Source organism: Gopherus flavomarginatus, chromosome 3, assembly GCF_025201925.1.
Source record: "Gopherus flavomarginatus isolate rGopFla2 chromosome 3, rGopFla2.mat.asm, whole genome shotgun sequence".
NCBI lineage: Eukaryota > Metazoa > Chordata > Testudines > Testudinidae > Gopherus > Gopherus flavomarginatus.
The window spans coordinates 40,386,450-40,412,314 of record NC_066619.1 but is presented as its reverse complement, the minus strand read 5'-3'; the positions used below and the strand labels follow the sequence as shown (position 1 = coordinate 40,412,314).

At 41.2% G+C, this 25,865-nt stretch overlaps 3 protein-coding genes across 11 annotated transcripts in view; 1 reads left to right on the top strand and 2 right to left on the bottom strand.

Moving 5' to 3' along the window:
- The window catches only part of IPO11 (importin 11), a 250,522-nt gene extending 250,460 nt beyond the window's left edge, over nucleotides 1-62 (bottom strand). The window contains exon 1 of the mRNA XM_050946896.1: nucleotides 5-62. The gene's annotated coding sequence lies outside the window, so the exon portion shown is untranslated. The remainder of the gene's footprint in view (nucleotides 1-4) is intronic.
- On the top strand, nucleotides 23-15,120 carry DIMT1 (DIM1 rRNA methyltransferase and ribosome maturation factor). 5 transcript variants are annotated; one of them, XM_050947100.1, is made up of 12 exons: nucleotides 23-163; nucleotides 1,616-1,689; nucleotides 2,272-2,358; nucleotides 2,863-2,924; nucleotides 3,028-3,121; nucleotides 3,219-3,268; nucleotides 4,367-4,490; nucleotides 4,614-4,706; nucleotides 5,750-5,814; nucleotides 6,518-6,581; nucleotides 9,380-9,486; nucleotides 11,543-15,120. In XM_050947100.1, the coding sequence occupies exons 1-12, from the start codon at nucleotides 91-93 to the stop codon at nucleotides 11,583-11,585; spliced, it is 936 nt and encodes a 311-aa protein (XP_050803057.1). In that variant the 5' UTR covers nucleotides 23-90; the 3' UTR covers nucleotides 11,586-15,120. The 5 variants fall into 5 exon arrangements, 4 of the variants coding, with proteins under 4 accessions (XP_050803057.1, XP_050803059.1, XP_050803058.1 ...); XM_050947101.1 differs by lacking the exon at nucleotides 23-163 and adding an exon at nucleotides 388-675; XR_007773529.1 differs by lacking the exon at nucleotides 6,518-6,581 and having other exon boundaries at nucleotides 25-163.
- Nucleotides 15,032-25,865, bottom strand: part of KIF2A (kinesin family member 2A) — an 86,363-nt gene continuing 75,529 nt past the window's right edge. For all 5 annotated transcript variants that reach the window (XM_050946939.1, XM_050946940.1, XM_050946943.1 and 2 more), the window contains 3 exons: nucleotides 24,281-24,382; nucleotides 20,437-20,572; nucleotides 15,032-16,762 (listed from right to left, as the gene is read on the bottom strand). In XM_050946939.1, the coding sequence (XP_050802896.1) occupies nucleotides 16,677-16,762; nucleotides 20,437-20,572; nucleotides 24,281-24,382 (324 nt within the window). In that variant the 3' untranslated portion in view covers nucleotides 15,032-16,676. The remainder of the gene's footprint in view (nucleotides 16,763-20,436; nucleotides 20,573-24,280; nucleotides 24,383-25,865) is intronic.

The window sequence follows — 25,865 nt, the reverse complement described above, 5'->3', positions numbered from 1 at the left end:
TTACCTACGTCATCCAAACGCGACAATACTATCCCGGCTTCCTCCTGTGTCGTGAGGTGCGCGTGTCTCCGCGGTTCGCCAGGCGCCGCCATGCCGAAAGCCAAGGCGGAGAAGCGGTGCAGGCAGCAGCGCCGTGGGGGCCCGGGCCCGGGCTCGGGCCCAGGTGAGTGCGCGGGCCCGGCGGGAGAGGCCGCACTCCCTAGACCCGTTCGGGCGCAGAGGGACTGGCCCAGGGCTGGCGTGTGCCGCTGCTCTCCGCCCCACAGGCAGCGCTGGGTGCCGCTTGGGGAAAGGGGACCCCCGACGGGTGGGCGCAAAGGAGCCGCTGTGGGGCCGTCACTCGCTCCCTGTGACGCTCTCAGCAGGCGCGCCGCCATCGGAGTCCCGGCGGCCCTCAGGAGCTCTGGTCTCTTGGAGGCGCTGCCGTATCCTTCCCGTCTCGGCTGCGGGATGGAGCTGTGCGCTGGGAGGCAAAGCCCAGCAGGAGCCTCGAGCGGTCTGGCGGCTGCAGTCGTCCCTCTTCGGTGTCCCTAGTGAAAGCTGATGAAGCCGCGGGCTCTGCTACGGAGCCCTGGCCGGGCTAGTGCAGGCTCTGCTTGTTTTAAGAATGCCTTAGAACATGCTTCTTTTGCAAGCCCGTTGGATGATGGCCTTCACTCCAAGCATTGAGCTTCGGTACGGGTATTGCATGTATTAGGGCTGCGATGTTTTGCGTTTAATTCACGCCAAGTTTCCTAGTTCATGAGAGCTCCTGGCTTGTGCTTGTATACTGGCGAGCATGCTGTTGTCACTCCCCTTTTATTACTAATATACAGCTGTGTAAAAAGACAAGATCCCTATCCTAAAAGAGCTCTATCTAAATGCAATAGTGAAAAAAGTAGTTGTGGTTTTAGGATCCAAGCAGTAGTGTTGATGTGTAATGTATTGCTTTAACCTGAGTACAGTGTCACTAATAATTTTCTTATTGTTTTACATTTGTTGTTCCCAATATCACTAATAATGATATTTCCAGCTGTGGGCTCCCCTGCTTCTGGAATGTCACTACTCCTAAGTGCCAGCCTTTACAATCACAAGGGCTTTGTATACTCCAAGGGGATCAGTGTACTACCACAGGTTAATGGAAAGAGAGGCAATGGTTGTTATAGTTAATGTCTTAGAATGTGATACCTGGAATTCCCCACTGTCAGGAGATAGAATACTGCACTTGATGGACTGTGGGCTGGACCCAGTATGGCCATTCTTGTGTTTACACTACAGAGGCACAATTGCAGCTGTAGCACACATACACAGTGGGAAGAGGTTTTTCAGTCAGTGTGGGTAATCCATCTCTTTGAGAGGTAGCAACTTTCTGTCATATTAGCTGCATCTATAGTGGGGGTTAGATGAACCTAACTGTGTCACACAAGGCATGAGCTATTTCAGAGCCCTGAGCCGTGTAGCTAGGTGGACCTAAGTTTTAGGTGTAGACCAGGTGTTAGACTGGTAAAGTGGTCTAGTTCCAGTAAAAGAATGTGACTCATTGCTTTAGAAGTATAAAATCTAGTTTGCTGTACCAAAAGAACTGTGATATTTTTAACGATAGCGATATAACTGTCTTCGTTATACCTTATTTTAGGTATCATGTTTAATACTGGAATTGGCCAGCACATCCTGAAAAATCCCCTCATTGTTAACAGCATTATAGAGAAGGTTGGTAATAACTGGACCTAACTAAATAAAATAGCTGTCATAAGAATTTCATTCAAATGTTCTGTCTCAAAATCTTTTAAGGTAAATGCTTGTAAACAATTTATAGCACTACTTAAAGTTGGATACTGTGTAAGTCTGAGGTGCTTAATCCCTTCCTGGCTTCTCATACCTTTAAAGAGATATTAATTCAAGATGTACAGTTGGTGAAAGATTTTCTAAGTGCTTTCTCTCTTCCTTCAGAATGGCCCTGGGTAAAATCCAGGTGAAGTCAGTGGCAAAGCTCCCATTGTCTTAAGTGGAGCCAAAGTTACACGGAGGGTTTTGTGTGCACACACAGATATGATTACCTAATGGCTACAATTTCAAAAGGTTGCATGCAATTAAAAGTTAAACTGTTGGGCAACTTTGCCTTTGCCTTGAAAACAAGTTCTCCAAATCTATTAACCATATACAGGATCAGCTCCATTAATGTCTGCACATAGAATACCTAGTTAAAATTACTTTGCAATATTGTTGTTGTTAATTATTATTATTATTATTTTATTATTATTGGTTTCCTCATTTGATCTCATTTGTTCTTAGGCTGCCTTACGGCCCACCGATGTTGTTCTTGAAGTAGGACCTGGAACTGGTAACCTGACAGTAAAAATGCTAGAGAAAGTAAAAAAGGTAAGAATGAGTTGGGAAAAATTCATCTTGATTTTTCACTGAACAAACTGCTACTTAGCAGATGAACAAATGAAAAAGTGTCCAACTTCTCTATTCAAATGGAGGGGAAAATAATGTATCTATTCCTTTCTGGGTGTTCATGTCCTTCTCTCTGTACAACTCCACTGATAGAGTAAGAATGGTGCTTTTAAAGTGAAGCTAAGAATATTTGACAATCAGATACTCAATGTAATTTTAATCTATCAAATGTTAATGCAGTAGTGTTGGATCTTTACCAACAGGTAAAGAGTTGTGCTTTACATGTGTAGTTCTCTTCAATGGCCTTGTTATCCTTCTGAAATTTTAATATAGTCTGATACTTTTGTGATAGAAAATGTGCATATCCTAATGTAAGCTTTTTAAAAATGTCTGTAACAAAAGCTATTCTTACTCTGAGATAAGAGCAAGAAGTCTATTCATAGTTCTGATTTGGTTACAGTTGCAAATAGAACTCTTTGTTTTCAGGTAATTGCCTGTGAACTTGACCCACGACTTGTGGGTGAACTTCAGAAGAGAGTCCAGGGCACGTAAGTACTAACACTGGAAATAGCTCCACTGCATTTTAGGGGCCTGACCTCTTTAGAAATGTGCATTTCTAAGGTAATAAGTATGTGTTTTTTCCATCCCTAGATGCATAGCAAACAAACTAGAAATAAAGGTTGGAGATGTGTTGAAAACTGACTTACCGTTCTTTGATACATGTGTAGCTAACTTGCCTTATCAGGTAGGGGCAAAGCAATTGCAGTGGAATAACAGTTTACATGAATTTTTGATGGTACTTGCTTAGAGAGGAAATACTAACAGTGTTACTCTTTCCCTAGATTTCTTCACCTTTTGTTTTCAAGCTGTTGCTGCATAGACCCTTTTTCAGGTATATAGACAAGACTCTCTGGATTATCTAATGCAAAACAAAGGCTAATTTTACAAAACATCTGATTTGGGATTATTGTTAAAGATATCAGCCCTGCAAACCACTAGTCAAGAACTCTCATCAGTATAGTACTCCCCATGGCCATTACCAGTGCCGAAGTGTTAAACACCTAGAACGAATTTGAGACGTGGCATAACCAAGTGCTGCTCCCGCTAAAGTAAATAGGAGTTTGCTCCTGCTTATTCTGGAAAGGACAACCCCAGGCCTAAGCAGAGTGTCTAAAAAGTTATGGAGAAGTAGAGCAGATTTGGGCTGGAGGGTGGTGGGGTGTCTCCAGGGAGATCAAAGCAACTGTATGTTTAATATATGGTTGTGTAGCTTGCTTAAGTGCTCTTGCTGATAGTTTAACTTTAACTTGAACTGGAGTACTGCTTCTGCTGATGCCATTGACTGGAAATGAAGGACTAGCGGTGGTATCTACTTTTACTATTTCTTTTTCTAAAATTAGATCAGTTTTGAAATGCAAATAGCTTACTTTTATTCTAACTTGGCAGTTCTGCAGATTCAGGCTCGTTGCTGCAGTACTAATTAGTGACATTAAGTACCAGTATGCCTATTAGCAGTCAGCAAACTTGTCATGAACAATGCAAGGTTGGTGATCAGCACTTTTTTAACTTAGTGAAATACCAAAAAACAACTAAAATCAGTGGAAGCTGTTAACTTACTATTTTAACAATTTTACTTGGGAAAGTTCATTTGAGAGGAAACCTCTGGCTTTCAGAGGTCCAGAATGAGAGGTATAAGCAGGTGGAATTATTTCACATAGGTCATACATGTAAGACTGAGACTAAATTCTCTTACTTTCCTTCTAACCACTAGGTACAAATAGCCAGGTTCAGACCAAGGGTAAGCAGGTGCTATAGTGGGTTTGCTATAGTTGTGCCTGACTTACATCAGGGCCAAGGTTGTCTAATATGAGTGTATGACACATCTCTGTTTGCCTTTAAAATAAAAAGCCAATAATCTACAAGTAATAGAGCATCTATGAATAAACTATTTGTGATACAGCACTCATGTTTTCATTTCTTTACGTCTCAGGTGTGCAATACTTATGTTTCAGAGAGAATTTGCTCTTCGTTTGGTTGCTAAACCAGGGAATAAACTATACTGCAGACTCTCAATTAACACTCAGTTATTAGCCCGTGTGGATCATCTAATGAAAGTAAGTGAAACTACATCTATAACTAACGTAGGAATGTGTGTCAGAATGAGGAGGCTTTCTCAAGAATGTGAACATTTGCTTCCTGCTATTTGAGAGAGTTACCTAATTTTTAATGATTAACAGGTTGGAAAGAATAATTTCAGGCCTCCACCCAAAGTTGAATCCAGTGTTGTCAGAATAGAGCCAAAGAACCCTCCACCACCTATTAATTTTCAGGTAAGATTCAAATACTGCAGACCATATCCAATAAAATAACTGAATAATAGTACTGTTCGATGTTTCATTCTGTATGCTCTTTCAAATGGTGTAAAAGCAACACAGTACAGCTCATGTAACCTACATTAGCAGTGTTAAAGCGTTTTTTAAAAACAGTTTATATAGGCCTAACTCCATCATATCAATAGACTAGACCAGTGGTTTTCAACCTTTTTCCATTTGTAGACTCCTAAAAAAATTTTAGCTGGAGGTATGGACCCCTTTGGAAATCTTAGACGTAATCTGCAGACCCTCAGGGGCCTGCAGACCACAGGTTGAACATCATTGCACTAGACAATCCTTGTGTCTCCATTGTACCTCTCCCCTTCTTGATCAGACTCTCATCTGAATCTTTCCAACATTATCTGGATGCCCCAGCAGCAGTTCAAACTCAACTTACCTCAAAACTCTCCTGTTCCTTCCCTGGAAGTGACACAGGCCAGGATCGCTGTGGTTAGGTTTGTCTCAGACTGAAAGGTAAAAGCTCCTGCCAGCAGCTGGTGGTGATAATACCTAGTTCTTTTGTAGCACTTTCCATCTATAGACCTCAGAGTGCTTAAAAGACATTTATGACTGTTGGCAGTATTTAGTTGATCAAGAGCAAAGAAGAGTCCTTTAGGACTCGGAAACTGTGCACTCTTGCTGAAGATCGACACTCCAGGGCAGTATTACTCTAGACAGTTATGAAGGTGTTTCCCTTTTTTACATATCATCCCAGTTTTGCCCAAGTTCAGCCAGATGTTCTTCATCCATATGACTTCTAGCTATCTAGATATCTGAGTGATTGTCCAGTTGGCAGTTCAGTAATGCCTGCCCACCTTTGCCAGTGAAGTATTTAGCTTGTCAATTTGTACTATATTGTACAGGACTGAGCAGTGTTGTGCTATTACTAAGATTTACCTCTTTGTCATTGTGCTGTCATGAAATTAATAGTAGATAGTCTGGCCTGGTTATTAGCAGCAGTGTATTGCTTCAGGCAAATGTTGTGCATTTTGTGTTTTCAGGAATGGGATGGTCTAGTAAGGATAGCCTTTGTCAGGAAAAACAAGACACTCTCTGCAGCATTTAAGTAAGTTACTTCTATTAGAGGGTTTTTTCAAATTTTAAGAGTTTATCTAATTGCTTGTTTTGCCTACAAAAATGCCTAGCAATCCTCCAATCTAGTTCTGTAGCAAGCCTTGCTTCAACAACCATATTAGTAAGACCATTCAGGCATCCCCATAGTGCAAGGCTAGACAGTTTACATCAGGGGTCAGCAACCTTTCAGCAGTGGTGTGCCGAGTCTTCATTTATTCACTCTAATTTTAAGGTTTCGTGTGCCAGTAACACATTAACATTTTTAGAAGGTCTCTTTCTATAAGTCTATAATATATAACTAAACTATTGTTGTCTGTAAAGTAAATAAGGTTTTTTAAATGTTTTAGAAGCTTCATTTAAAATTAAATGTAAAATGCAGAGCCTCCCAGACTGGTGGCCAGGACCCAGGCAGCGTGAGTGGCACTGAAAATCAGCTTGTGTGCCGCCATAGGTTGCCTGCCCCTGGTTTACACTGTGATCATGGAAATCTTATACAGTGAAACCTTTACATGCCAAATAGGCAGCTGCCTTAAGAGATCACCCAATGTGTTCAGTACAGGTGCTTCATCTTTATTATAAAAACCTCTGAACAGCCACTCATGTCACAACTTTTTTTTTAAAAAAAACAGGTTTCACTGCAGATATAGTTAGACTTCTATATCAATGGTTGACTCACTGTATTGACTCACTTTCAGATCAAGTGCAGTACAGCAGCTGCTGGATCAGAATTATCGAATTCACTGTTCTATACATAATATTGTAAGTAGAATGGTTTTCCTTTTTAATGTGTTACGTGTAACATACAAGGTAAGCTAACTATGAGATGTAAAATTCAAAAAAAGCAAGACGGTACAAAAAACTTTCATGCAGAAGTTAAAACCTATCAGAACAAACATTACCTAAGAGTACCTTTAGAATAACAGAATATCTAAAATAAACAGAATTCTAAGCTCTTCTAAACTATAATGAAGGTTTACATGAGAATTTAGAAACAAAGGATATATTGAGATTCCATTGATGTCTCCAGGGGTGTAATTTACTCTCCTCCCCACCTAAGGGCTGCTCAGAATTTGGCATAGTATAAAACCATTGACACGGCTTCTATTTGAAAATATTTCTAGTGAATCATCTGCAGTGAGTTCGAAGTTGTTTATAGAAATCTAGAAACCAGGCATACATTGATCCATTTTTTTTAAAAATTATTTAACTCTTTTAATAAGATCTATTCCTGATCCTTAGAAGAGAATGGTGAGTCGGGCTAACTTGAGCTACAGCAATCTGTTATGTATAGAATTGTGCTTAACATCTAAAGTGCTTTTTCATTCAAAATATACAGTAGTTCCACTGGCTAATGTGGCATTCACTATGCTGTCCAGTTCTTTAGTCTTTCTAACTTGCATGGTGCTGCATCAAAACTTCCAATTTGCTCTGGGGATATACATTATTCAAAAATAAATTTCTCTTAATACTTTATAATCTTCTCATTGTGCATATAGAGCCAACCATTGATATAAAATCAACGGCTTTTTAATTAGGTAGCTGTAGAACCTAAGTAGTCTAGAAAAATAACTACATTATCTAAAACATTTATCCACTCGTTTTTATCCTGATTTTCTTCTTCCTGATGGCAAGAAGAAGAGGTGTAGAATTTCAGGGGGCTTGTCTGACAATGATTAGTTGACTTAACCTAGGATTCAGTGTTTGTCTAGTTGGCAAGATGGCTGTATCAGGATCAATATAATATCCATAATTTTAAATGTCTTCAATGTAATTGCTTAATATTTCAGTAGTTTAATATTGTTTTAAGGGAGGGTATGAAGTTAAGCTGGGCCACATTCTTTTGTATTTGAACCTCTTCGCTCCACGTTTTTAGTCTGTCTATTGCACTAAACAGTGCAAGATTCTGTATTTTAAAGAACCAGATAAATAAGGTTTTTGTTTAAAATTACACTGGACCTCAGTTGTTTGGGGCAGGGATAGTTGTTTTTAAGCTAATATTTAGCTTTTTTCTTTTTTTTTTTTTTTTGGTACAACTAAGTGAGGGTAAATCAAGCTGAATTTCCAGGTTTTATTGTCACTGGTGACTAATATACTTTGTCTGTAATAGTTTAAATGTATAATAGCATAACCACCTTGGGGTTTGAGGTATCAGCACAAACATACAGGAGCCAGCATCTTTTGCAAAATTCAGTGTGGATGTGCTCAACTTTAAAAGAGGTTGAGATGAGCTTCCAGCAGGTTTAAGTGGTAATAAAACTAGAACTAGCATAGTGCTCGATGGGTGGGGTTTTCCCTTTTGGACACTTAAAATCAGATCCAGGCTACCTAATCAACACCTGCATGCTTGGCACAGAAAAGTTATATCTGCACTTAAAGTAGCACATAGAGTACAGACAGTGCATGCCTGGCCAGCACAGGTACAAATAGCAGTGTAGCTGGTGAGGCACGACTTAGGCGACTAGAGTGCCCTACTCGCGCATTCTACATGCCCAAGCAGTGCTTCCCACATCTACACTGTTATTTTAGTGTTGTAGTGTCCCCACCACAGTGAAAGGTTCCAGTGGGTACAGACAGCAGGAAAAGGCCCTAGGAGTTCCCCGCTGCCTCTCCACAGCTGAAGTCTTTTTCTGCTACACATAGCTACACCCTGTAGTGATAAGTGTGGATGCAGCTTGCCTTTTGCTGTTGCTTGTAACTGCATGTGTAGTGCTTGTACTCTGCACGCTAAGCGTAGACATAGCCAAAGATGCAAGCAAAAAAAATATATAGATTTATATTCTAGTAGCACCAGAACCTCTGATCTAGGTGCTGAATGAATGTAGAGGTAGACATGGTTCCTGCTTCTTTCTCAGGTATATACATACCTCCCAACATTCAAAGTAGCTAAAGTAGGTTGGATACTGCCTCCGGGGACTGAGAGGACAGGTTGAGGGGACGGGATGGATCCTGTCCCCTGCGCAAGGCAGGAGGGGAATTGCAGGGTGAGTGCAAAGCAGGTTGCTCTTTAGTGGCAGCTCCTGTTCTGCAGGGCTGGCTGGCCTATACTGTGACTTGGACCCTGGCACATGGGTTGCAACACTGCTCAGGTTTAGCCCACCTGGGCCAAATATGAGTGAGTGGTGTTGCAATCCTGTGCACCAAGTTGCAAGGCCACTCACTCAAATTTGCCACCCCCATCCCTGCTGGGGGCCAGGCCAAACCTAAGCAGTGTTGCAAACATGGACAGCAGGGGCCAGGTCACAGTGCCTGGAGCAGGGAGCCTAGTCCAGCCAGTCACATGGGGCAGGCCCTGCTTCAGCTGGGGGCTTGTGTATCAAAGCAGGACAGTCCTATAAAACCCAGGCTTGTTGGACAGTTTGTGTATATCTTGACTAGAAAACAGCAACCTGAATTTTTATTCTTTAAAGCATTTTTCATCTGGAATGGTCAGTCACTTTGCTATACATCAAAGCTTGGCCATGGTGCATGGATACCTGAAGACTTGTGGAATGAACAAGCTTTTAAAAATCGTTAGTGTTGAAGAAATAACTTATCTGTATTGCAACTTACATTGACAGGAAATACCAGAAAACTTCAGAATTGCAGAGAAAATACAGATGGTTCTAAAAAATACAGGTTTCTCAGAAAAACGGGCGCGCTCAATGGATATAGATGACTTCATTAGGTAAACTCATGCTCTCTGAATTCCCTTCATACTTGAAACACTTACTGTGCTCTCTTCTAAGAATGCAGGCACATCTCTCATATAAAACTAACGGATTGGTATCGGGTTGGATTCAGGAAAAAGTAGTGATATCTCGAACATTCATCTCTTTTGATATGAGATGTCGAACTATTGACATGTTAGATCCAGTGAGGACATTACTGTAAATATAGGGGAAACTACCTCTTAGTACACTCTTTAACGCTAGTAGTCTAGGATAATATTAAGTCCAATAATGAAAATATGAAAACAATGGCGATTCTGAACACAAGACTGAGTCTGTTGTAAAGTTCTAAACTAGTAGGAATTGAAATTTATGCTGTATTTAGTTGAAAACTTACCCTGGATGAGGGGTTCTCAACCTTTTTCTTCGAGTGCCTCCCTCAACATGCTGTAAAAACACCGGAGCCTACCGGGGAAATGGGAGGGAAGGGAACTCAGGGCTCCAGGCCAGGGGGTGACTCTTGGGCCTAGTTTTACCTCTAAAGGGGTGGGGGGGGCAAGAGCTGGTGGGGCTCGAGCCAGCTCCTCACAGCGGGGTTCAGAGAGCGAGTGCAGCCTCCACCCCAGCCTCACTCAGGAGGGCACCCAGCCTGAATGGGCTGTGGGGGGGATGCAACCAAAAACTATAATTCAAAACAGGGACTTAGTTCAAAAAGTCTGAAAACTGCTCAGGGTGCAGGGAGGGGGTTAGCTGGGGCTGTGGGGGATCAAGGGGGTAGCTCCGGGTGCAGGAGGCAGTAGCTGGGGGCTGTGTGCAGGCAGAGGAGTAGCTCAGGGTGCAAGCAGGGGCTGTGTATGGATTGGGGGAGCTCCTAGGGCAGCTTCAGTACCTCCCTTCGGAGGGGGAGGAGTTTGTGGGCTTCAGCCTCATGCCACTCCCAGTTCGAAGGGGTTGCTGTTGGCTTCAGTCCTGTGCTCCTGGCTTGTGGGATTGGGTTTCAGCCATGGGGCTCTAGACCCCCTGCACGGGCTCGCAGACGCTTGGGCCACAGATCCATGGTTGAGAACTGCTGCCCTAGACTCCAGTTATCTCAGTTTTTTGTGAGGGGCATTATTTATAAATCCTTAAACTCATTATTACACATGATGATGCCACACACAGGCTGAGGGCAACAGCAACACACATTTCATCAAATTTGTGTTGAAAAGGAGCTTGACAGTTGGATTACATAAGGCTGAGAGAAGTAGTTTATCACTACAGATGAAGATCCTGATCCCTTGGTATGAAGAAACAGTATATGGCTTAAACTGCTCTTTACAGCATTCTGGAGTACCTAAAATCGAATTCCATAAATTGTATTATAAGAGTAGGACAAGTTACCTCTAATTTTCATCTTTCCTGAAGTCTTATACATCTCTCCCTTAGCCTCCCTTTGAGTTTCTAGACACATTACAGAATTCTGAAACTGCAGCTGTTATATTGACTAGTGTTCCCTTGTTGTGTGTCATAAAAGTAAGCAGTAGAAATCCCCTTTTACTGTGTAGCTTCAGAATATTTGAGGCAGTGTTTACTCAGATGTAACAGTCTGTTAAAGAAATCGCCTAGAGCACTTAAGTACAAGGATGTACTCACTTGTTTTCCTTTCTATACTGTTATCTATTCATTGTTTAGGAAACATGGCCAACTAATCAGGCATTGACTCAGGTGGAGAGGAGCTACACCCAAAAGGGTAGTTTCTGCTATAACTAATCCCACTTCTTGGCCTAAGTGACTCAACATGTCTTGCTGCTGTAACCATCTAAAGCAAGTGGTGTTCTTTGGATAGTGAAGGCTAAACTGACCAGTAGACAGGGTTGCTCTCAAATTACAGCTGTCCTGAACTTCCAAAGCTGAGTGCTCACTACTAGTCCTTATCCTAAACCTATTAACAGCTCGTTGCTTAAGGACTGGAACAGAAAGCAGTATTTTAAGACTTCTCTCTTCTTACTTCAAATATTACCTTGATGAAGGGAGTGGGTAAGTGTTACTGTGTGAAGTACAAATTGATATACATTGACCATTTTAATTTTTCAGAGTGCTGCATGGCTTCAATTCAGAAGGCATCCACTTTTCATAAATGGCTGAACAGGGAACACTTTACATTCTCTGAGGAGAACTGAAATGTGACATCAACAAGGTCATAGGAGGAAGAACTCTCATTGAGAGCAATCACCAGCAGATAAAGTATATATGACTATTTTGCAATACCTGCTCAGAAGTACTTATTTGAGGACAATAGCTGTAAAAGTACTGTGTAGCATTTTAAAATTGTAACTGTCCAGACTAAAGCTATGTACCTTTTTTCCCCATTAGAGCACCTTTTAAGTGTACCCTGTGATATGAAATGGCTCCAAAAGCCCCAAATTAAACCCTTCCCTCCCTGACTTTGCATCTTCTCCTGCCATTACAACATTCAGAATGGAACTCAAACCTCTGTTTGGCCACCCCAGAACTATTTGTAGACTGGTGGCCTAATGCCAATTCATGGGAGTTTAGAATAAATTAACTTTTTAAAAAAAAGATGAAGTGTGTATCTCCATCTTTCCTTTCTGGTAGCTAGCACAGGACCTGGACTATGGGAGAAATTGCAGCTAGAATGAGCAGATCACCACTGTATACGTTCTAGATCAGGGGTAGGCAACCTGCAGTATGCAAGCTGATTATCAGTGGCACTTAATTAAAGCTGCTTAAACATTTTAAAAGCCATATTTACTTTAATACAATCATTCAGTTATGCGTTATAGACTTATGGAAAGAGACCTTCTAAAAATGTTAATGTATTACTGGCACACAAACCTTAAATTAGAGTGAATAAACAAAGACTCAACACACCACTTCTGAAAGGTTACTGACCCCTGCTCTAGTTGTAGAGGGAGGGGCAGTTAACACTCTTAGGCATGTTGTCTGTGCAACCTGATAGCAAGAGAATGGTAGGCTTCAAAAAAGACAGAACAGTTCTTTTGCCTGGTACAGTCCTCTTAAATATCCAAACTTGTTTTCAGCTGCAGTTACATCTGTTACTGCTAGACCCTGAATTGCATTCAGAGGCAGCTAAGAGTATACTACCATTTTCACATAAAAATCTTCAGTAACAATGCAGTTTGACATTATACAGTGCCTTTAAACTTTCTTAAACTGCCTTAACCATACTGTACACTTACTTCAGTACACCATCTGTTATAGACCTCAAAGTCCTTTATAGGGCTGGGTAAGCAGTATTCTCTTATTTCACAGATTGTAACTGAGCACAGGTTAAATGTCAGTGGCAGACCTGGAAACAGATCACCACACTGTCCATACCGCTTTCTTATACAAATAACCCTAGGATGTGCAGTAACGGCACTGGCTTTTCACTAAAAACTGCATACATTAAAAACTATAACCTGTCTATATCTAGTCTCAATAGAGATCCATATACTTAAATATTTATCTCAATTTTAGGCAGTTGTACAGTACTGAAGATTGCTATATATCAGATATTACCAGGTTACTATTCCAGGCAAGCAGGAGAGGCTGTTTCTTGTATAATTTTCCCCCTTGCATCTCACTTTACATTTTTAACATTGAATATAGGCAGTAAACTTCTGTTATAATGCTAGCTGCATTATTTCATTTTTGTTAAATATGAAAATACCTTTTGTAAGTTTCATTAACATTTCCTAGTTCTAAAACTGAATCTTTGCTCATAGTTTGAATTATAGGTTATAGGCAACAGGGTCACACCATTAAGTAGCAGCTAAAGACAGAGTAAATGCTCTTGTGCTAATTGCCCATGCTTAGAGGAGTGGTAGGCAAAGCTAGATCAGCCTAGGTACACAGATTCTATAACACAACACCCTTTTCCCCCTGCCAATGAGTTGGTCAGGACTGCCCAGAGGATTCAGGGAGTCGGGGGCAAAGCAATTTAAGGGGCCCCTTCCATTAAAAAAAAAGTTGCAATACAATAGAATATTATATTCTCGTGGGGGCCCCTGCAGGGCCTGGGGCAAATTGCCCACTTGCCCCCCCCGGCCAGCTCTGGAGTTGGTTGATGGTCTTAAGTGCAAAATCTGTAAATGCAACAGCTGGTGGTGGTCTTCAGGCCTGGAACAGTGTTGGTACACAGCATCTTACAAGGAACAAGCATGTCTCACTCTATCATAAGGTTAAGTAAGTAAGTATTGCTTCAGAGTCTGGACAAGGAGAGCCTCTATTCACCTTAGGCTAACATGACAGCCCTCTTCTCCCAGCATGCAGAAAATAAGCAATCTATACAAAACTAGCAAACCCTGGCTTGACAGACCAATCTGCAGCCAGTAGCTGACTGGAATAGCAGCAGCACTGGTCCCATTTATTTTTTTGGTGGGGTGGGAGAGGGGGAAATGTCAGTAAAAACTAAGGTTTTACCTCAGACACGTTGGTAGGATTTAGACTCTATTCTCTAACTTCCCTCTATGCAAGCTAAGACAATTAGCCTTAATTGGTGTGGTATCCTACTCTTTTAAAACCTCAGATCAGCAAGTGTCCTGATTTCCTTCTATAAACATCCACTTGAAGTCGGCTTAAGCGTATCACCTTTTGGAGAATGAGTTTACCACATAAAGATAACATCACTGGCTGTCCATTATAGCAGAATGTTCCGAAGAAGCTACTCTCCCTAAAGTGGAAATATGTAAGTGATCATACTTCTTTCCTTTCCATTAACTCACATGACTTCTTCTGTGATGTGAGGCATAGTATGGGAGGCAAGAACTAGGCAGTGAAATATGTAGCTAAGAATAATCTCTCATCAGCAGTGATGAAAGTAAAATGTATTTTACACGATTATTTTAAAAATTGGACATTGATAGGAGCAGGCATATCTAAAATACAGCAGATTCATACTTAAACTAGCTGCACAATTTCTCATGAAATCTGAATAGCATCTACCATTCTTAATTGCAGTTTGATGCAATAATCCATAATGAATCACATTTAGATTACACATTTCAAAGGATCTTGAAGCACTGTATGTATCACAAAACTCTTCAGAGGTAGACAAAAAGGTTGTGACTTGCTAAAGGAACGCCACCCACATTATCTTGACTTGTATATAAATCTTCTATATGATATGGCTCAAACCTTGAGGAAAGTGAGATTTAGACTTATCAATTCAGATCATTTTAATTAAAGCTTTTGATTTAAGCAGCAGGGAATGCTTTTAACCTGCATCATCAGTTACTATGAACAGAAACACTTTTGCTAGTTTTACTTAGTTATTTAATAGTTTCCTCTTAATTTTTTTTGATGGATTGCATTCTTAGATGAATGCAGTGAAAGATCAGTACATTTTGATATAGCTGTTTAAGGACTGAAGTCTGAAACAATTTGAGCCTGTACAGGATGGTTATTACACTAAAACAAACACCCACTCTCGCACCATGTGCCTTTTAAGTATGATTTTTTTTTTAAATCTCATACATCTAATTTCAGTAGATGTGATCACAAGGTAAACTCCTTCCCAAAGTAAATGCAAGTTTCATAGAAGTAAATTCTCATCTCTAATTGATGTTTCATTGTTTAATTTATTAAACACATTATGTAAAATCTACATTGCTTTTTCAGCTTTCATGTTTACAGATAGGAGCTTTTTACCATGATGCAACAAGGGTCTCCCATAGCCTACCTTCCGATGGGAGTTAAACATTAAATGCTGAAAATCTCTGGCTCATTTAGCTCTCTTTTCATTGCCTTCCCTTTATTTCCCTTCAGTCCCAGCATAAATGGGCTTGTGTTCTAAAAACAAAGTTTAAAACCATTCCTAGGGTCTGCTGATATTAACGCTTAGAATCTGTCCTGGAAACAGGGAGAACTCAGAGAGGGCTACAATTGTCTGACAAAAAGTTCTTACATAAAAGGAGTTTGTTTTTTTTCTCTCTTTCTTTCGGACACTGACTGGCAGAAATAACTCAAGCCACCACCTAAAAAGTGCTGGATACACATGGTGCTATTTGTGAAACTTCAGGTACCTGGGGGATTTATATTGCATTATGTAGAGTTTGTGCAGCCTATTGTGCAAATCCAAAATGATACAGATTCACCCCACTTTTCAGCTGCTAGCACTGTACAAAGGGAAAAATATGCATTAGCTACTTTCTTTAAAGCAACAGTACTACTCCAGACAAACTATCTGCAAACTACAGTTAATGCACATGTAAGTTGTCATGCATCAGAAGCCAAATTTTTAAATAGTCTGTGAAAAGATATTTTGTTTATGCTAGTCACTGGATCCCTGAACTTTTAGTCCTACCCATATGTAGAGATCAGATTGCACCTTTATTCTAGACAGCATTTATCACACTTACATATACTGTATATCTGTATTATTCTAACATACAACTCTCCTCCATACTTAAATGTTACCTTTTATTATACATCAACAAATTTATATTGTTCTTTACAAAGAAAATGTTAGCATTTTATAACCATTTTTATGGTATTCAAATAAATCATGATTCCAGATTTCTACGAGGATGGAATGTCCAGCTGTTGTACATCCTGTGAAATGAACTAGTCACCAACAACAACAAAAAAGGGGGGCGGGGGACACACACATTAAAGATGTACACACAATAAAAGTAATTTACATTGACAAATAAGGAATGTCATTTATTAAGGCTGTGCTTCAGAAAGGACATTTAGGGTCAAGTAGCCTTCATCAAGGCACAGAATGGGAATAGGTTAGCACAGCTGTCTCTAGAAGAGAAGTTATGTACAATCACTGATGAGGTGTGCATGCACGCAAACAATTTAAAACTGCACAGATGGTCTTTGTAACAAAATTGAACATAGTTAAAAGGAAATAGTGAAGTTTTTCAAGTCCACAGTTTTACTTCATTATTAAAAAAAATGGCAAAGATTTCCAAAACATAAAATTCACAATTTGAATAAATGAAAAGTTTTAAACAAAGTGCTTCACAGCTCTGAACCCTGCATGGTTGTGCTGTGCTGTCTGGTCTAGAAGCAATGATGAAGTGTTTCACACAAAACTGAAAATGTCATTCAGGTGAAGGAGAAACTGGACATTTCCACAGACACTTCAAAAGTTTTTACACTTTCAAGTAGTTGAGTTCTTACAGCCACCGTCTTATAACAACTGTATGTTACAGCAGTAAGGATTCAGGGGATCCATTAGCAGCAGAGGCCCATTTCAAAGGGCACGTGGTCTCTTCGGATTGATCTGTTTACTGGCCTGTTCCTCCTCTTGTAGAGCTGCCCGGAAAGATTTCACTTTATCTTAAAAAAGAAAGAAAGAAATGCCACTGTGCTTGTGTTCAGTGGGTGTTTTGTAGGTAAGTCTTGAGGCTGCAAGTATTTCACCAGCAAAGAGCGCAAGGTTGTTGCATTCCTCCCTACATGTGAGCAGAGGCTACAGCCACCAAGGAGCCAGGGAAGATAATGGACATGTTTGAGTACATAAACTCAAGTGTAGTACTCCCTATATAAACAAGTTTCTTAACAACCTGTTCCCCTCTTAGGCCTTACTCCTGTTTCTAGGCAACTTCACAGTAGCGCATTCAATGCAGAGTATGCTTCCCAGGCACTGCCTGTCGTCCTCCTTATCAGCTAGACGCACAAAATCTCCAACTAAGCAGTGCAGAATTAAGCCTCTAACATGTTTCTACATATTAATGCAACTTCCTGTGCTATCTTTAAAATCTCTAGAATTGGATCGGAGATGATTCTTTATAGTGACATGACTGATTTAAACATCTAAATGAAAACAATGCTTTCCAGAATCCACTATTTTCCTGTAACACAGAAACAGACTTTTGTGACTGCGGTTACACAACAAATGGAGAATTCCTCCACATTTATTTATTTCACTGCAAAACTCCAGAGAATTAAAGAATACTGAGAAAGGGGCTGGAAGAGAAGGGTGTCTAAAGGTAATTCTGTCACTGTCTTCCTTTTCGCACCCTACAACACAGTAATAGCTACACAGCTCCAGCTATCAAGAAACAAGGAGATAAGACTGTCAAGTTGGGGCCAGTATAGAGAAACTAGTTCCAAAATCTCTGAGCAATAAACAAGAGTTGGAGTATTCATCACCATGACCAATACCCTCCAAGGGGAGGAATGGGAGAAGTAACAACAATTACTGGCAATAATTTCCTTTTCCATCTTTTCCCCCACCCTTCAAAGAATTCATAGGCAGCAAGTGTACCACGAAGTATGAATAGAGGCAAGTGTTTATTTTAAATTGCTATGCTTGCAGCACCTTATTTCAAAGGCAGCCTGTAATGATTTTGAAAGAGTGTGGAGTTGCCCAATTTGGTGCTTCACCAAAGCCACTGCCAATGTGTACCAACTTGTCTTCCTCAGAGGAAGCAATCCTCTAACTAAGGGGCTCACAGGTGGCACAAGGAAAGTGTAACATTCTTTTGTTAGACTGTTTGAGTTACACTTAACCCAACATACAGTGTTAGAGCAGGAGCATTAAATATATAACTTGTGGGACACGGCCAATAAATGCATTCATGTGGCCTGCAGGACATATTCAGATTGTGCAAAATCTAAAACTTTTTTTTTTTTTTTTGAAAGGAACTTCCTAACAACATGGTTTCAAAGAAACCCAATATATCCAAATATATCCAAAACCAATGACTCTGAGGTGTAAATTCACCCCATTACTCTCACTGGAGTGACCAATTATGCCGTGAGGAGTGGCTCTAGATTAGATACAGTTTGAAGAGAATCTGGGGCACTAAGAAGAATCTGCATTCTGATGTGATTGAAAGAGAGGTTGAAAACAAGCTGCAGAGATGAAGGCTTCTGAGTTGAGAACACATTGGTAAGCAAGAGCTGTTCATAGCTGGATACAGATCTAAACTCTGGTGGGCAGACCTAGAAGAGTGACAATGTGAGAGAAGCCGTCTCCCCAGCCTCTGATACGCAGTTGGGAAATAAAGCAGCAGTTGGGAGTTAACTGGCAGACTATTTATTTATCTCTGCCTTATTTTCCCTTTTCCTGCAATTCCATTTAGACTGTTTCCTTCCATTGTTGGTTTGAATGGGCTAGGACAGAGAGATAGACAAAGATCAAAAAGCTGGAGGACTGAGCATAGGTTCCATACTTCCAGGATCCAGGGGGGCAAAGTGAAGAATTTTTCCCCATACTGGTACTGACATATTATTTGCTTCCTTGATCCGGTGTAATGCAGCTATAGTGCTCTCTGTATTGAACATGGGTTGTAGGACAGAGGAAGAAAAAAATTAACAATGTTCAGTTATAGCTCATTATTGTTAGTTAGTCCTTTTGATGTATAAAAACCCACAGCTAGTAACGCACACATAAATAGGGGTCTACTTAAATCAAGGAGAAATCACACATTTTTCACAGGTTGGTCATGGCATAAATAGCAAATTTCACAGATGTTACACATCTGTGAAACTTGCTATGTATGCCATGACCAACTAACGAAAAATGCATGATTCCTCCACAGCATTTCTCAAACTGGGGGACCTGACCCAAAAAGGAGTGTGACGTTACACTCCATATTCTTTATGAAAATATGCTTATGATATGGATATGACATAACAGGTATACTTTATGCAAGATGGCTCATGTAAGATATGATTGGAAAGGTTATGATTTACTTAATGTGATTATCCACTTTGTTTGCATGTATCATTTCTGTATCTAAAGTTACGAATATGGACTAAGTAACAATTACAGCTGGGTATGTATTTGGAAGACACCCACCACACAACAGGCCATCAAATTTGATGGGCCATCAGGAAGAAACAACAAGATTTTGAAGATACTAATCTCTCTCCGTCCTGTGAGGCATCCCGAGACTAGCTGACACTACTAGGTTAGGTGGTCCTGCCACCTGGTACTAAACACTACCTTGGACTTCTAGTAATTTTCCCCCCACAGGAAGAGGAGGTCAAGTTTGGGAAAAGCTTCCCGCCTTATGTAAATTCTATTTAAGGCTGGGAGGGAAGGCATTCCAGACTCTCCTCCATGGCCTACCCAAGAAGAAGGACTGCTGAAAGAACCTGAAGGGACAAAAGAAACTAACCTGAAGGGAAAGGCAGGGGTGAGTCCAGATTGAGACAGGGGTCCAGTCTGTATGAATAAATAACTAGAACTCTGAGCTACAGAAACTCTGCATTCTGCCTAATTCAACATTTAGGGTGAGAAATTGCTTCTTGTAATGTTTCTTGTGTGAATCAAGCTTAGTTTGCGTGTTTTGTTTTATTTGCTCAGTAATCTGCTTTGTTCTGTTTGCTAATCCTTTAACCACTTTAAATCTGCCTTTTATAGTTAATACATTTTGTTTTCTTTATATTAAATCCCGTTTCTGTAATTTCTAACCAGGGAGAGTAGCGGGAATGGAGTTGTGCATATCTTGCTCCTCACTGAGGGAGGGGACGAATTTATCAGCTTACATTGTATGGATTTCTCTACAGCGCAAGACAATATATCTTTGGGTCTGCACTCCAAGGGAGGTGGACACCTGAGTGCTGGAGCAAGTCCCTTAAGCTGAGTCTTCAAGAGCTCTATGTCTGTGTCTTTCTGCAGCTGTGTGTGGCCCTGCTGTGTGTGTATGCTAGAGGAGGCTTAAGAGCCTGGATCAGCAAGACAGGTTAAAGGGGGTCCATGCTGGCAGTACAAGCGGCCTCGGTGGTATCCCAGCACATCAGGTGGCATCTTGAAGGGGGGCAACCCATCACAGGGAGTTGCAAGCTTATTAAGGGGTCACGGTATTACCACCCTTACTTCTCCGCTGCTGCTGACGGTGGCACTGCCTTCAAAGCCAGCAGCTCTCACTCTCCGCTCTGCCTTCTGAGCTGGGCCACGTTTCATGAGGGAGACCAGATTCCACTGTCTGTGATGTGATTTTCACAGCTGTGAATTTGGTAGACGCCTACTCATAAATGGACAAAAAACACAGCCTTACCTCGGAGTTCAGTCAGAATGTCAATTTTTTGTTCTAGAATTGCTTCAAGTTGTGTAGCATAAGAATCCACATCATAATCTACTTCTTCAGTCATCTCTAGAAGAGCTTTTTCATCTTCCAACCATCGAATAGATTCCTGAAAAGACAAGAGATACACGACAGCTGAATGCATTAGCCAAGGGACAGTCTGAAGACAGATAGACTTTGTGAATTCAGCTTTCTGCTTTTACAAAGCTAGTTATACCCTTTTACTAGACAAACAATTTCATGAATTGTAACACAAATTCACTTCAGTATCTGAATTTTTGTTTTCTACGTAGAAAAACTGTAGGTTTTAAATACATTTATACATGGTTCCTTCATTCCAATGGCTGTGTCAGGAACTGCCAAAGATAGTGGCCCCAATTCTCTGCTACAGTCTGGAGCATAGCCGCAAGCGGCGGGGGAGGGGGGGGGGAAATCACTGCTTGATGCCACCTTTGTAGCCCTGATATAAGGACACCATGCACTGAGCTAGTATGTGTTGGCTGCCCACCACTCCAAGGGACCATTTGAACCCCCCGTGACACATCCCCAAGCAAGCTTTATGGGAGGGGTCTGTGCCATAGGAGCCACTACAACAGCTCCATTCCACAAGAGGATTCCCCTACACCAGGGGCTCTCAAACTTCATTGTACCATGACCCCTTCTGACACTGAAAATTACCACACGACTCCAAGAGTCAAAAAACTCTGGGATAGGCTCAGTGGTTTGAGCATTGGCCTGCTAAACTCAGGGTTGTGAGTTCAGTCCTTGAGGGGAGCACTTAGAGGTTTGGGGCAAAATCAGTACTTGGTCCTGCTAGCGAAGGCAGGGGGCTGGACTCAATGATCTTTTGGGGTCCCTTCCAGTTCTATGGGATAGGTATAAGAAGGGGGACTGAAACCTGAGTCCTAATGCCTCAGGAAGGGAGGCCAAAGCCAAAGTCCAAGAGCTTCGGCTCCAGACAGGGGGCCTGTAACATGAGTTACCAGGGGAGCTAGCGAACAGGAGCAGCTGAAAGGGGAGTTTAGAGGGGAAGTGGTGCTAGATAAACTTAACATTCTTTAAAACTTAAAGCCAAAACCACCCCCCAATAAAAACAAAACATCAACCAAGAAACGAGCTTCAGGAGTAAAAAGATAATGCAGGCAAAAGTCCAGCAACAGAGTGGGGGCTATCCAGTTTATTTCACCCAATGCAGCATGTATGATTACCTGCCCTATGGGCGGGTGGCATACGTGTGCATTCGGTGCAAGGAGCTCCTGGCCCTCAGAGACCGTGTACAGGCTTTGGAGACCAGAGTGGCTGAACTAGAGGAGCTAAGGGAGACAGAGAGGTACATAGATGAGACTTTCCAGGACACAGCAGAGTGGCCCAACCCCCAGTCTGACAGCCTCTGTGCTGCTGAGGAGGATGAAAGCCTCAGTGAAGGAGAATATCCAACTGGAGAAGAGGGAAACAATCCCATAATTTCAACTCACCACGACATCGTCTGGAAGGAATCCACGGTTGGATGACAGGATACTGGGCTAGATGGACCTTTGGTCTGACCCAGTATGGCCGCTTTTATATTCTTAGGAGTCCTGCCACCCAGGGCTGAAGTCCTTAGGCTTCAGCATTGGCCCTGTGCGGTGGGGCTCAAGCTTTGGCTCTGAGCCCAGGCCCCAGCAAGTCTAAGCCAGTCCTGGCAATCCCATTAAAATGGGGTCTGGATCCACAGTTTGAGAACCGCTGCCCTACATTGAGGAAGACCTCTAGGAGCTGGCTAAGCCAGCTTTAGGGCAGCTTTCAAACACTCTGGAAGTGCAAAGCTGACCTATGGCAGGGGACAATGGGGTTCACTGGCTTAAACTGGTCTATTCTGGAGACTACCCCTCTCCCAATGAGATCTTGCTGCAGCTATGATCAGCAGAAGCACTCCAGATGAAAACATTTCAGTTTAAAAGAGAAAGCTGCTCACGGGGTTCTAGAGGATGGACGCACAACCTTGGAATGAATTCTTTCCCTGTCCCCTAGTCCAATTCTCAGTAGCCCAAACTGTTCAAGTTTCAGGGCACACCACAAAACCCATCTACCTCAGGCTTTTAGGGAGGAAGGAGCTAGACAATAGGCGCAATTTTCAAAAGTGCCAAGTGACTTAGGAGACTAAGTTCCATTTTCAAAAATGACTCATTCAATTAGTCTCCTAAGTCCAAGTGGCTTTCAATGAGAGAGTTATGCTCCTAGCTCGCTACATCACATTTGAAAATGCGACACCTCTGAACATTTTCCTACAGTCTAATGTCTTGGGCCCAAGGTGAAGTTACTTTAAAAACACAGCGGATACAAATAAATTTGTCAAAGGCCCTTACAGCGCAGAATAGGCACTTGATTAATTTGTTTGGGCAAATTAAAATAAATACATTTTCATCTCTTCTAAAACCCGCTATTAAGAATCTTAACAAAATATACGTACATCACCTTAAAGCTTTTAAAAAATACTTTATTTTTCAATGGCCATAACGATTATTCTAATCAGACACAATCTGCAAAGGAATATTTTAATAGGGAATTTCTACACTCTCATTTCCCCCAAAAGATTACTACATTGACCACTATCCAACATAAAGTTGGCAACATTCTTTAAACAAAACACAAAACTCAATGTTTTTAGGGGGATTTTTGTAGTAAGAAAATCAGAGTTAGCTTATTACAATGTACATTCGTAAGACAAAATATACCCAATATACAACAAAAAAATCCCAACACCATCCATTCATAGGAAAAGTGTCTGGATCAGCAAAAACTAGGAAAGAATGTAAGTGTGGAAAGTGCAAATTTCCACAACTAAGCAATGTAGCTGACACAAATCAATCCTGTCATAGTTAAAGGTTGTCCACAAAATGCAGTACCCATCTTACCTACTGAACAACTGGAGATGGGAATGCTTGGCAAACCACAACCCAGAAAAAGCAGATAGATGGTCAACATTTTGCTCAGCATAACCAGGATCATTTCTTTAGGAGCAGGTAAGTCAAGTTTGTAGCCTGCCTAAAGACTTTTCTTTACCTGATCTAGAGGCCTTGAGAGCTGGCACTTTATTACTACTACTCATTATTTGTATTACAGGAGTGCCTAGGAGCCCTAGTCACAATCAGGACCCCATGTGCTTGGTGATATTCTTCTAAATGGAATGGTTTGTGGTGAAAGAACCAACCTACCTAGCTCCCGCACAAAATAACTAGTCATGTAACTAGAGGCAGGTCTGCGTGATGAAACTAGCCTCTGAATTAGCTGGTTGTAGACACTGATAGATCTTTGTCTAGAATCAGTCTTGGTTTGTACATATAGTCTTTTGATTAGATTGCCAAATTTCAAGCTCAGATTGTGGGGTTAGTGCCAAATAAACTTCATCCCCAAAACACACAGCCACTAATACTGGAAGGCATGACTAAAACCACAAAGGAACCAAAGCACAAGAATTAACTCAATACTGAAAAAAAAAACAGTAACTGCGCTATGGTAACGAGACTTCTTTAAGACTATCAGCTTCTGAAAAGAAAACAACAGAAATTACACTGGGTTTCACAGACAATATATCAGTATGCTTCTCCTCTGCCACCGTGACAAAGGAGTTTGTGGTTGGGGGACATGGTGTATTATATAGGATTCTGACTCTATCTTGCCGCAATGGCCTTGCCCATAAGAATTGTGTTTAGAAATCTGTGACGGTATGACTGCACTAGCATACCACAACATTTTATGTCCCAAGAGTTTGAACTTCCCTCTGGCCAATGTGAGCTATTTGATTAATACAAATACAATGCAATGATCAGTATTTTACCTGGAAGACAGCCCTGTGGTCTTCTACTACTTGCTCTTCCATTTCTACCATTTGTGACACAGCTTCGTGGAAAGTAAACAACTGTGGAGAAACTTCTTCCTCCTTGAAAAAATAATAAAAGTTTATTATTCTGTGATTAATTTTGCTTTAAAACTAATACATTAAATAGATGTTTCATCCTATCCCAAGATAACAAAGAGAAATATATAGAAAGCTGTACTGCTGAAAAAGGGACTCAGGAGTGTACAATTTTCAACTACTTGCACCTGGCTATATATCATCAGAAATTGGGTGAAGGGAGGGGGAAAAAAGTGGCAAAACAAATGAAATTTCATTTATTTTTCATCTTTTTTGTTATAATTTTCCAAGCACTTCTTCTACTGAGTAACCAAAAGAAAGAAAGAAAGAAAGATCAAGAAGGAAACATGGAGTGGGAACCACAGAAATCATTAAGCCTATTCTTTTTACACATCTACTAGTGATCTGGAAGAGAAAGAAATGTTAATTAGATCTACAGATACTAAACAGGGAGATGTTGCCAACACCAGTGAGAACAGGAAAAGTAACACAGGATCTCAAGAAAGTTCAGATTAGATACCTAAGAATTTTTCTTCTCTGTGTATCCATACTCACCATTTCCACAAACGGAGTTTTACTTTAGTGGTGCAATTAAAGAGGCAGGACCAGACTCAGCACTCAAGAGGAAGGGGACCTGGCTACCTATTAGTCTACTTCTACTGTGCTTTCTAACAGAGGTGCCAATGCCTAAAAAGTCATTCCTTCCAGCACAATTGGTGTGGCCAATGACAGACTCAAAGCCAAGGAGGCAGGCAGAGGCGACTTCCAGAGAGCAAAAGATGCAGTACTGATTTGCTTGGCAAGGTGCAGGAGAGTTGCCCAGGAAGCCTGCAGCTCTTTGTCTCTACCTAAGGCGAAGCAGGCCCAGCTGTGGCACACTGCGCCTTTGTTATGAAAGCAATCTCCTAAAGAGGAGCCCAAAATACTATCCAGCAGGGAAAAGCAAAGGAATCAATCTGGAGCTAAATTAGGGCTTGTCTACACCTGGAAGTTTACCAAAAGACCTATTTTGGAATAAAGTATCAGAGGCGTAGCCATGTTAGTATGGATCTGTAAAAAGCAACAAAGAGTCCTGTGGTACCTTATGGACTAACAGACATATTGGTGCATAAGCTTGCTCACATGCGTCTGACAAAGTGGGTATTCACCCATGAAAGCTTATGCTCCAATACGTCTGTTAGTCTGCAAGGTGCCACAGGACACTCTGTTGCTTTTTTCATTCTGGAATAAGTATCAGAGGGGTAGCCGTGTTAGTCTGTATCCACAAAAACAACAAGGAGTCCGGTGGCACCTTAAAGACTAACAGGTTTATTTGGGCATAAGCTTTCAGAGAAGAAGTGGGGTTTTTTACCCAGGAAAGCTTATGCCCAAATAAATCTATTCTGGAATAAGACCATCCACATGGCATCTTATACTGTAATAATGATTATAATTATTCTGTAATAGCTATGTTATGTCTGCAAGTTTCGAAGTATAGACAAGCTCTCAGAACCATTCTAAAGTGTTC